Source organism: Cheilinus undulatus, linkage group 3, assembly GCF_018320785.1.
Source record: "Cheilinus undulatus linkage group 3, ASM1832078v1, whole genome shotgun sequence".
In the NCBI taxonomy this organism is placed as follows: Eukaryota; Metazoa; Chordata; class Actinopteri; order Labriformes; family Labridae; genus Cheilinus; species Cheilinus undulatus.
This window is the reverse complement of record NC_054867.1, coordinates 51,599,833-51,612,389: the sequence shown is the minus strand read 5'-3', so window position 1 is coordinate 51,612,389 and position 12,557 is coordinate 51,599,833. Positions and strand designations below refer to the sequence as shown.

The 12,557-nt window shown below is 39.9% G+C and overlaps 1 protein-coding gene across 1 annotated transcript in view; it reads left to right on the top strand.

Annotated features, from left to right (window-relative positions):
- Positions 1 to 12,557, top strand: part of rims4 (regulating synaptic membrane exocytosis 4) — a 71,519-nt gene that overhangs the window by 34,626 nt on the left and 24,336 nt on the right. The window contains exon 2 of the mRNA XM_041783522.1: positions 8,322 to 8,466. Coding sequence (XP_041639456.1) covers positions 8,322 to 8,466 — 145 coding nt within the window. The remainder of the gene's footprint in view (positions 1 to 8,321; positions 8,467 to 12,557) is intronic.

Sequence of the window (12,557 nt, the reverse complement as noted above, 5' to 3'; positions counted from 1 at the left end):
AATGTTAATCTTTAAGGTGATTGCCTGTGAAGATTGCCCTCCACTCCGCGGCAGAGCGAGCGTGTTGAGTCGGATTGAATTGAACTGAGATAATAACCCATCAGCGCCTTGAAAGGGTCACCGCCAAGCAGAGAGCTGGCTGTGTCTGCAGCCATTATCCACCTGCTGCATCAGTTATGTAATGCCACGCCGCCTCAATACAACAGCGGTGACAGGAGGTGACACTGTTTTACTCACATATACACACTCGGACGCACTGATGATGAATAAAATAACACTCTTCTGTGTTCAAATGCCAGCAGAGCACTCCCTCTGCATGCTTAAATTCTTACACAGTCATATTAAACACAAGCTCAAAGTCAACATGCATCCATTCAATAAAATAAAATTAAAGGAGTCATTTCATGTTGTTCTTAAAATCTCCACTTTATTTCATATCTGTAGAGATGAAAAAGGACAAAATACAAAAAGCTTTGTTTTTCTAGATCTCCAGATAATTACACTATTTTCATTAGAAGGGATAAAGAAAGCTTTATTTTGCACAATTTAAATAATATTACATAAACATCAATATTAGATGATATATCTAAACACAAAACCAACTTTTTGTTTTCTTTTATAAATGTCTCATCACTTTGGAGAAATGCAACTCTGCATTCATGCTAGAAATTGTCCCAAAATGCGCATGTGCTGTGGGATCCACAGGTACACATGCAATCAGTCAATTTTGAACATGTTGAATATCTAATATTTTAAGATAGAGTGACTACAGTCATTTTCCAGGCAGATTTGAGATGGAGACATCACTCTTAGCACACCTCACACATCAGAGGAATCTGGTAAGATAATCTTAAGAACCATCCAATACTCTTGCTTTTGCTGACTTTGAAAGGGGAGAGCTGATCTAAAATCAGCACGGTTATCTTATTGTGATGGGCCACTCTGCAACATTAGAAAAGCCAGGACTGAAGGAGACCATGCATCATTTCAAAAGAGATTTATTTCTGATGTTACTTTACATTAAATTTGTCTCCTCAAGAAGGAGAGTACTGCACATTCATAGTTTATTTCCTTCATCATTTTCATCAGCACTGAAGCGAGGCAGCAAAAGTTCCCGGTACATATAAAAACAAAAATGCTTCACTCAGTTTGGTCATATTTGAATAAACAAATTTAGCCTTGAATTTCCCATTTATTGGTCAGTATAGAATTGTGCATCCTGCTCACCTCCACTTTACACATACTCTGTTTGTGCTGCGACCCAACATGCAGCAGTTTTGCTCCAACAGTCTGGAGTAGCGAGATCACTAGATCACAGTAGGAACAGAAAAAGCAGATAATTCAGCCTTTCTGGAGTTGATTTGCTATTCATTTCTACATGATTCAGTGCCGGGTTTTTTTGCTTCCACCATGGGACGATAACAGGTTTGTTTTCTACAAAGGATGTGTGCTTTCACGTGAATTTCCATTTCAAAAGTAAACCTTTCTTCATAAATGGCGCTGTAGTAGCTCTGTGACACTCTGACCTCCCAATGACCTGTTGCTTATACCACAGTAGGAGACGTTATGCTGATATTGTGATTTGCAGTTAGAGTCTGCGCATTCTGTTGTATTTTAAAGCTGGCCAGATGTTTTGCACGTTCTTCCAGCTGTTTAGATCAATCTGCTCTATGAAGATAGACATGGTACTAGTGGCAGGTGCTGAAAAATAGACCTAATGCATACCTATAGTGAAGTGGAGAGTAGCAGTGCTTCTGCCGGAGACAGACAGGAGCTGGACGGTGGATTTGAAGGGAAGATAATTGCTCCACAGTGCGCTTCACAAGCAGATCATGACACAGGTGAAGTATGTGGAAATTGGAGGTTATGTGTGCAGCTGATGGAGTGTTTACGGGCAGTGAAGTTTCTGTGTGAAAAGTAAAAATAAAAAAAAAAAAAAAAAATGATGTAGTGATTTCAAAACTTACAGCATGATTTTATCGAAGAAAATGTTCTTATTTATTTATTTACTTAGTTGGTGTAGGGGACAGTACACATTAAAGACCCTGTAAAATGAAAGAAAAACTGTATTTAGATTTGTTGTACGACAGGTCACTGTGTCATGAACCCCCAGGTCAAATTTTAGCCAAATCAAACATCTCTAGGTTTATAAAATTAAGCTTTAAAATCATGAAAATGAGGCAGTAAAATCTGCTCCAGGATGGTGTGGGTGTGTCTGTTGAATAAGTTGAAGCCACGCCCACTTAAGAGAAATATGATCCTCTCAATTTAAAAAAATGCTACAATCTGAATGGAGGAAAGTAGTCACACCATTAGCCTTCCTCTTGACCTTTTTTGACCTCAAAAGAAGAGACAAAGTCTGTTTTCTGGCTCTAATCTGTGTTATGATGCTTTGAATGATCCATAGACCACTGTGGCTGATAGACTTGACAAATTTACAGTGCTTGACAAATTTGTTAGACCACCACCCAAAGTAAGGTTTATGCCACAGCTGCATCATGAAGTGCTTTAATGCGGACTCTTTCATTTTCAGTCAGCTCTCCACACTTTACCATTTTGAACAGGAATGAGGAATGTCAAACTGAATTCACCTTTTTATACCCAAATTTGAGCCGGCTCACTGGATTTCTCTGAGAAGTCAGAAATGAATCAAGCATAACATTCAACCACTGAAACTAATTTTTCTGTTCAGGAATGCAAGTAAATAACTATAATTTGACATATTAATCCAGAAATAATAATGTGCTTTACTATTTTTTCAGTTTTTTTGTAAATCAGTAAATTTATAAAATTCATGGATAACATAATAATTCTATTTTAGCATTAAAAATATCATTTGGGTTAAAGAGCTTCTACATATTGGTGTATTAACCATTGCAGAAACATAAAAAATGATCTTGGTAATTACCAATGCTGTTAATTTAGGGCAGCTGTGGCATAAACCTTACTTTGGGTGGTGGTCTAATAAATTTGTTAAGCACCGTACCTCACAATGAAAAAAAAAAAAAAAAAAAAGCATTTAACTGACTGTTAACTTCTAATAAAGGCAGTGACATCAGCTAACAACAGACTGTACTGAGATGAACTGCTCTGTAATTTTATATTGTAGTGTTAGAGGGGCGGGGTCATTCCCTACTGTGGGCTGATGACATCACCAGCCCACATACTTGCCCCGCCAAAATTAAACCCAGCCAGGAATGAGGTGAAAAACTTTCTAACGGTCTAAATCCAGAATTCAGTCACATGTAGATCTCAGTGTTTTACAGCAACCACATTCCAACATATCGACTGTGTCAAGACAAAAACTTTGGATTTCACTTCACAGGGTCTTTAATGAACATGGACATGTAGAAAATGAAAATAAAAACATTCATAAAATCAGACCAGAACTTTGCTAAAGGCTGACCAGGACTAAAATGACCGTTACAGTTAAAGAGCATAAGGGAGATGTTAAAGTGCTATAGAGCTGAAGTGCTGAGGTGTTGCACATGATCATGAATGTGCTAGAGGAAACTGCCAATTTGCCCTTGGCTTGTTTATTTAAAGTGCCAGTATGGCTGCATGTAGCCCTATTCCACATGTTTATGCACAGGGCAAGCGTACTGTTTTTCAAATTAAGATTTCTGTTTCTCTTTCTACATTTATCTGCTCACATCATCAAACCAACCAGCTGTCTGTGACAAACACTCTGAATGTCAGGCAACATCAACGTAGCCTGATTCAAGCTGCAACCAGTGATGTTCTTGTGGCTTTGCAAATATCTAGTCTGAACTGGGCTTAATAAGGATCAGATAAACGGTTAAATCTAACATTATTAATCATCATGTGTGGAATCCTCCACATTTAAAAAAAGCCTTTCAATGTGTACCAAGCAGAAAGGAAGTACGGTACTGTTAGTGTTAAGACAGAGCTGTGAATAATAAACCCAGAGGAGACGCTTTACTCAACACTATATACAGTGAGGATATCTGCTGTACATCCTCAAAGCCAGCCGTGCAAAGTGAGAGTGACTGTGTTGTTTTGATCTCTGTCTGATAGCAGTCAGACAAACTTGACATGTTTGATCCTCTCTGTGGTAATTGTTCAGACTTTTCCAGTCGCCCACTGTCTGCAGAGTGTGAAGCATGTCATTCTGTTAGATACACCACCGTCATTTATTTTCCATTGTGAGCTCTGCAGACTGAAGTGTCATCCAGTTTCTTTTCAGTCCAAACAAAAACACGTTTGTTCATTTCTGTGTTTGTTTGTCTCGGTGGCTTTGGGAGTTATTTATCATCAATGATGAGAATTTTCCTTACATACAGACCCTCAAATGTCAGTGGCTGCTACAGATGAACATGACTCACTCCTGTCCACGCCACAAAGGTTCACATTGTGCTGCCAGGCTGAGAGAAAAGCAGATTTGGTTTCATGTTAATCCAGACACAGGATAAGATTAGGATTAGGGTTTTTTTTGTTTTATGACTACCAATGTTTTCTGTGTTGCTGTTCAGGTTTTCTCCATGTGTTTCATAAGCATAAAAATGCATCATGACCCAGTTGTGTCTTTATATCCTGGGCTTTTCGGCTCACACTGGCCTCAAACTTTGTCAGAGTAAAACTATGAATGACTACTCATGAAAACTACCAGGAATAAAGGGAAAGGACAAGCAAAACTGGAAGAATTAAACTACTTAACCCGTTCACTGATGTTTGAAGAGTTACTCTGACCTTCATCCTGCTCTGTGCCGACTCCAGTGTCCATGCATGAAATGTGTCCTTTCTTGGACCATCACAGGAGCTAAACTGATCATATGAAACCAGTCAGGAAGCAGAAGCTCTAACCTGAATCTGCCAGAGCTCTGTCCCACATGGACGATAGAAATAGCTCCGTTCTAGGTCGCTCCTTAATAACTGCACAGCTAACTTCAAGGCACTGTAAGCATGTGTGTGAGCATGTGACGGCTAACAGGCATGTTCCTGTCACTTAAACTGACGTGGGCTGTGTTTGTAGAAAGACAGAGCTCACACAGGACTAGATCTGGTCAGAAAAAGGTGAAAAAAGTTTTCACCTTAGTACACAAATAATATAATTTTTATATATTTATACATTTTATACAGTTTGGCGTTATTGGGGTGGTTTCTTGAACCTGTTAGTTTGGTTTGTTTGTTCTGGTATGAAAACTGTCGATAAGTTCTGGTGCAGACCAAACAACCGAGCTGAGACAGCCTGACCTGAAAAGGTGGGCCTCAGTCAAACTCTGATGTGGAGCATGCTCAGTAGGCCTCTCCTGTAGACAAACAGATTGAATAGTATGTAATCAACAGATTATTTTGCTTTTTTCCCTTCTACAACAGGTGAGCATATTGGGAAGTTAAAGGTTTATGTTTTCTACAAAGTCTTAGTCTTCCACCTCAATAGTTCCCATTTCTTCTGGTGCAGTATTACCTCTGTGACCGACGGACTGACAGTGACCTGGTATGTTGACATAGTGCTGATTTACTCTGTGTTTTTGCATTGTATTTTAAAGTTGACAGTATGCTTTGCACCTTCTCCTGGCTGCTTGGATCGATCTGCTCTGTGTGGATTGATGCCATTTGGTTTGGAATGGCTAGAAGGAGGTGATTTGCTCTGCAGTGTGCTTTGTGAGATTGCAGCGTAAGTGGAGTATGTGGAAATTGAAGGTTACCTCCAAAGTTCACACACAGTGACCACGCCACAATCTGCTGGCGAGTCGTACTGCAGCTCCCATGGCTCCCTCTCCTGTCTATCAGAGCATTTCCACAGCCAGCGCTCCAGACCAGCGGCAGCGGCATGTCCCTGGAGCGCCACTCCACTCCACTCCATTGGAGTTATGCTGCAGGTCTATTTTCAGCGCCAGCCACTGCCAATCTGCATCAATACCCATCAATCAGAAAGCTCCAAAAAAGGAAGCTGCGTAGAATATCCAGTTCTTTCAAAACACAACACAATGCACGGACTCAAAAATCATCACAGTATCAACATTATGTCTAATCCTGCAGCCAGAGCAAAGGGTCACCAAGAGGTCAGTGGGTTACAGAGCTACAACGGCGCCATTGACGAGGAAAGGTCAACTTTAGGGGATATTTAGCCAAAGAATTTTATATAAAACCACTGATCTTTTAAGCAAACATTAACCTTTTAACTTCTTAATGAACTCACCCAATGGTGGAAGCAATAATCTCATCGACTTATGCCGGAAAGTATGATAGATTAACCCCAAAAGGTAGAATAGTCTGCTGTTGACATACTATTCCTGCATGAACTCGCAGTTCTCCTGTAATCTCTACCTGCTGATCAGGGCACTCGCTTCCAGCGGGCGAGGTCGCTCGCCTTCGGTCAAAGCAAACCCACAGCGCTTTGGTGCACCGTGCAGTCGTCCTAAGTGGAAATTGCAGGTTAGTGTCAGCTCATTCGGTGCTTCTGTTGCTGTTGAGATTTTCCAAGGGAAATGTTCTTTAATGTAGCATAAAAATGATAAAATGATTTTGTACACTTAAACCATATCAGGGCATCCTCCCAAAAGCTTCTGGAAGCTTATCAGGGATGTCCTGTCCATGCATCTTGTTTTGCTGTGGCTGTTTTCTTGGATTCTTTTAGGGTTTTTTTGGCAAATGAATGAAATAAATAAAATGTGCAGTACATATTAGGTAGGTTGTTGTCAGGAGTATTTTTAGAGAATGAAGTCAGATGTAAAAGGTCCAGAGGTGTGAACCCACCTTTAGAGTCATGTGGAGTTAATTCACTTCCAGGTGTGTGTGCTCGTTTGTGCATTGACCTCAGTCTCCTCACATAAAAGGAAAACAACTTCCTGTCCCGTCCTAAAAAACAAGGTCGCAGACCTGGTTCAGAGCACTTCATTATAAACCCGACCTCTATAAACACACTCAGGACACCTTCAGCTTCAGACCGCTCCCATAAAGAGAGCGAGGCATCGATTTGGTTGTCTTTTACGCCATGATGTATGTTTGTGCTCTGAGGAGGAATCGAGTGTTTTTGTCCTCCTTGTTAAAGTGATTTTTTATCACTGAGGTCGTTCTTCCTCCTCAACTGATCAGGTTAAAAATCGGACAAACACACAAACCAAGCAGACTATGTACACAAGTGTTGATTTTTTTTTTTTATGCATTTTTACATGAGGTGGCATGTACATGAAGCCTGATAGAGCTGTTAGCATTAATGTATTAACTGTGATGTGATAAGGGTCCATAATTAACACATTATTTTTTTGATAAAAGTACTAACAGTTACTCACATTGAAGTTGATCTGGAAGAAGTCTTATCTATGAAGTGAAAAAATCAACTTGTTTCCTCCAACTTTAGTTTTTTTTTTTGGTTCTGGAAGGGTAGTCTTCCAAGGAACACACCGATCAAGTGTTTGCAGCTGCAAACAGAATGACATTGATGAAGTCAGATAAAGCATAGTGGAGGAGCTGGGGTGGAGAAGGGTTGCAAAAAGCAGTTTGCAGAAAAGCATAGCCAGGCAAGAGCAGTTTATATATGGCAGCATGAGTGCAATTAGCCAATAGCTTGCTTAGAGAGAATCAGCTGACTGTCAGCTGATAAGGGCTTGCATGAGATCAGCTGATCTCAAATATATGGTGGTGCTCTGCTCCATGGCCTGTCTTAACTTTTAACACTATATATAACATTGTTTTGCGGGGAATGGGTTCACTTTTGCTGTGTGGCTCAAATATCACATTAAACCTTTGCTTACTGGAAGATTAATTTTCTGAGTTGTTTTTTCAAATAAGAAACCACTCCACCTTTACAAAACACAAATTACCAAGTAAAATCCTAACAAAGGACAGTTTGTTTAGAAAATCTCTGAGGGAATCTGAATAATTCCTGCATTCACACATCAGCTCACCCAACATTGTGCAAGAAAAAATTTGCATAAAGTTGAGGCGAAAAGAAAAGCCTATGTGCAGGTACTCATTCAACTCACCCTGAACATTTGTGGACATTTTCAGGAGTTTTGCATGAAATTCAGCATTTGTCCGAGTCACCCCAAGTCTTGCAGTTTTGTCCACATGTTCTATTTCTTATTTAATTTTTGAAGGCTTTTGTATTTTAGCTTTGACTGAGACATGACCAGACATCGACATCCCTGATGCTGCAGCGGAATAGGAATGCTGATTGTTACACCTTGCAAACAGAACATCCGAATCCAACAGAAGAAGGGGGTGGACTAAGCTTGTTTGTATCAGACAGAGTCTGTTGTCCTGAAGTGGGCAGATGGGGTTTAAATCTCCCCAACATTGGTTTAAAAACCAATAGCTGAATGACGTTATGTTTTTGTCCATGTTTTTTCTTGCAGTGGATACAGAGGGCAGGAAGATGAAGGGGGGCATCCAGAGGAGCACAGAGACCGGTCTGGCCGTGGAGATGCCGAGTCGGACAATCCGACAGGCGAGTCATGAGTCGATAGAGGACAGCATGAACAGCTACGGCTCCGAGGGAAAGTGAGTAACTCTTTCTGCAAAATGCACAACTCCACTACCTCCACAGAGAAGTACTTTGTGTCATTTTTTTTATCAAATGTAAAGATCACTTTGTAGAAATCTACAGCAAGATAAAAAAACGTAAACAAAATCATCCACATGCAAAGTCGTGAGGCGTCACAGATGTGATCTCGACTGCCGCTAAGTAGGACATGTGGTAGGGAACTCTGGATGGGGAGTGATGCAGGCTGCAGGCGTCTATGAGCTGCTATCATCTGATCAGAAATGTCCTGAAGAAGTGTTGATTTCCTTTCATGACAGCAGTAGCTCTGTGAGGATTGGTAGTGTTGTAGTACTTGAAAACGGTCTTGGTCTTGGGACCGGCCTCAAGACCAAATTTTGAATGTCTCAGACTGGCCAAACTCAGGATTTTCCATCAAGATTGGTCAAATCCAGCACCGATCTGCTATTCTTCGACTTCATTAATGTGATAAGAAGGAGAAACACTTTCTAAAACAACAAATAGCTACACCTGCAAAAACTCAGACATCAGTCCATCTTATTTCCAGTCAGAAATGCCTCTGAACACTTTCTTTAGGCCTCATTCAGCTGACAAATCTAAATAAACATCCAATTTTCAGATATTTAAAATATTTCCAGACTTCTAATTAGCTTTTAAAAACATACAAGGATTTATTTTTTACAAGAAGTTAGTTGAACAAATTTGTTAAAATTTGAGATTTGCATATTGCATATGCAATATGCATATTGTGCTTTGAAAGAGTTGCAGACGCCTTGTTTTTATCTGTCAAATTTATTAAAAAGAAAATCAAAATTAAAGAGACACTGCTCTTTAACTGTTCAACCTTGTCCTGTTTTTGTAGTTGGTTTTTATTGGTCTTGGTGTAGACAACAAAAGTTTTGGTCTTGGTGCATTCTGGTCTCGGGCAAGTCTTCGTCTTGAATACTGTGGTCTTGAGTACAACACTATCTTTACCATGAAGGAGCTTTAGTTTCTAGTGATACGCCGTCACTTCTTATATCTTAACACCATGAATGTCCTTAAATCAGTGCAACTTTACAGGTTATGTAAGTTGAAGTATTATGGTTTCATATTAGATCAATTCAGACAAGATTATGCCAACAGAACGGTCTCCAGCCATAGGTTGCACCAGCCTTTATTCCCCTTTTTCATACGCTGCTGGAGACCTTATGTAATGATATCACTGGTATATAATACAAGACAGGAGCATTAACTTTCAATTTGAAAATGACTGAATTCTTTCTCTAATATGCTTTTCGTTTTACATCAATTTAAACAGGATTAAACAGACGAAAATCTCCCATAGAGTCCCATTAAATTCTGAAGGGTTTTTCAGCATTTGCAGAGGTTTTTACTTGGAAAGTTCCTTCGAGCTTTTGTGTTTCCATTTAATTTTTCCTCCTTTAGCTCCGGTGTGCTCCTCTAATCCCTCAAACAGAAACCGTCTGCAGGGATGAGCTCACTGAGAGTAAACAGAAAAGCCTGGGGGAAAAGCACCTCTGACATCAGCCGTACAAGTGTAGTACTACTGCACACTGCACACGGCCACATGCAGATCAGTGCCAACCTGGCTACCAGCTTGAATTCCTGCAGTTACATAACAAAGAGGGACAGACAGAGCGACTGATGGAGGGGCGGAGAGGGTTTAAAGACAAACCGACGAAACATGGAGCGACTCAGAGGGGATGATTGCATCATTGAGCAGCATATTAATACTCCATTTATATTTGGAAATCATACATTCTCTGAGCTGCTGTTTTGAAATGCTGTCCAGCTTGTAGCTCAGATGAAGCAGTCTCACATATGTTCACTGAAAAATGATGATACACGCCATTTAGGTGGTTTACTGGTGAACAAGCAGCAAACAGTTGTGTTGTTAAATTATAGAATAGGCTTTATTGATCTGATCTATCAGCACCAGTGGGGACTTCAACCAGGGTTAAACTCACAGGCAATTTTACTGTCCGGCAAAGGCAGGCCTTGTGCGCCAAGGCCCTCCAGATGTAGTCATCGTAGATGTGCATCAAATGAAGTATAGAAATACCTTCAGTAATTGGACAATAAGTGAACAAAAAAACATCAACATAGAGTTTTATTATCCAAAGAGTCCTTAGGACGCCCTCAAAAAGCCCAAGTGTAGTTGAAACAAATAGGCTGAATTGGTTGACTTTAAGATAACAGGCTACACTGTAAAAGGGATCTCTGGTAAAGCTCTAATTTTAGCTAGCAATCATCGCAACAGCTGATTCCAGATTCCTCAGTAACAAATCAATATCATTGTTCAAATCCATCCATCCACCTGTCTTCTTCCTCCTATCCTGGGCAGGGTTGCAGTGTTAGCAGGCTTCGTAAGTACCCAGACGTCTCTCTCCCCAGCAACACTTTCCAACTCCTTCTTGGGGTTCCCGAGGCGTTCCCAGACCAGACAGGATATATAATCCCTCCAGTGCATTCTGGGTCAGCTGGATGTGCCTGGAAGACTTCCGAAGAGAGGCGCCCATCCTGGTCAGATGCCCCAACCCATCAACTGGCCTCTTGTGATGTGAAAGATCTTTTTCTAGTTCCTCCTGGATGTCTGAACCATTTATCACAGACCGAGCCCACCCACCCTCATTTCAGCTGCTTGTATGCCTGATCTCATTCTTTCAGTCATTACCCAGGGTTCATTGCCATAGGTGAGAGCTATGAGGTACATCAACCGGTAAATCAAAAGTTTTACTTTCATCTTATCAAAACTAGGACCAGGACGGCGCCCTCAGTGCTGCTGACACTGCACCAATCTGCCTGTCGACCTCACGTTCCCTTTACCAACAGTGAGTTTGTGCCACCTTTGCATGCCACACGGTGCAGCTAGCCACCATCACTGTCCCTGCAGGTGATGAGTCCACGAGGGGCAGCTCCATGTGACTTTTTTGGGTTCAATCCAGACAGGCCCCAACAGTCACTGGTGACTGCTGGTTGCACCAATATTCCTTTAAATATTACTGTTATTATCAATAAAGAGTTTGATCATTAATGCACTTTGATAAGAGTACCATTTTGAAAAAGAGTCAATGATTCACATCACAACATTACGTTATCAACTGTATATTAGTATGTTCATCGGTTTATTTCAGATTACTACACGTCGGCTATTTGTTGTAAAAATGAGTGTTTCTTTTTCTTTTACAATTTTTTAAAGAGAAAAAATATAATATGACTATAAATACAGACTAAAATGTTAAGACTTTTTATCGACTCAAACTATGAAGGGTGGCCAGACTAAAATGGGACTGAAACTAAAACTTTGTCTAAAGACTGAAACTATGACTAAATTTAAAAATGGATGCCAAAATTAACACTGATCCACAGCAAGTGCTGAGCGCTCTTTCAGCTGTTTATGTTGGCTAAAAATAAATATCTAATACATATAAAAAATATATAAAAATCTAAAAATTAGTGCTGTTACTCAATTAAAGAAAATAATCAAGTTAATTACATCACTATGCAATGATTAATCACGATTAATCAAAGCTTTTTTTACAGTTTAAGTATATTTTTATGTTTTAAGATTTTAAAGGTTGTTATCGTCAAGTGTTTCATTTTTATTCTTTTAATTCTATGTACAGCACATTGAGTGCTTATCGATTCCTCTATCAATACTTTCTATAGTGTGGTGGAAAGACAAAATAAGGGCAAATATTTAAACTACAAGTGGTCTTAGCTGAGCACTGCTTGGGTTAAAAAGCTATGATTCAGTCCGTCACATCTATTGTCACACACTGTATTTATTGGAACTTCTCATCAAGAACTAAATTTTCACCTGAACGCATCATATTTTCTGTCTTCAGCTCATAAAGTTTGTTATTTCACTTCAATTTTGCCAATTCCACAGATTTATACGATGGATTAATATTGTTAACAAACAGGACTGTCTCAAAGTTTTGGAGCACTTTTCAGCATTTATCTGAGCAGCTGAAGAAAATGTCCTGAAGCAGCTGAAGAGAGTGGTATGACCATGGCTTGATCCCGTGTTGTTGTTAGCGTCTTTGCTAACATTAGCAATGATGCATTTCACCTGAAGGTGGAA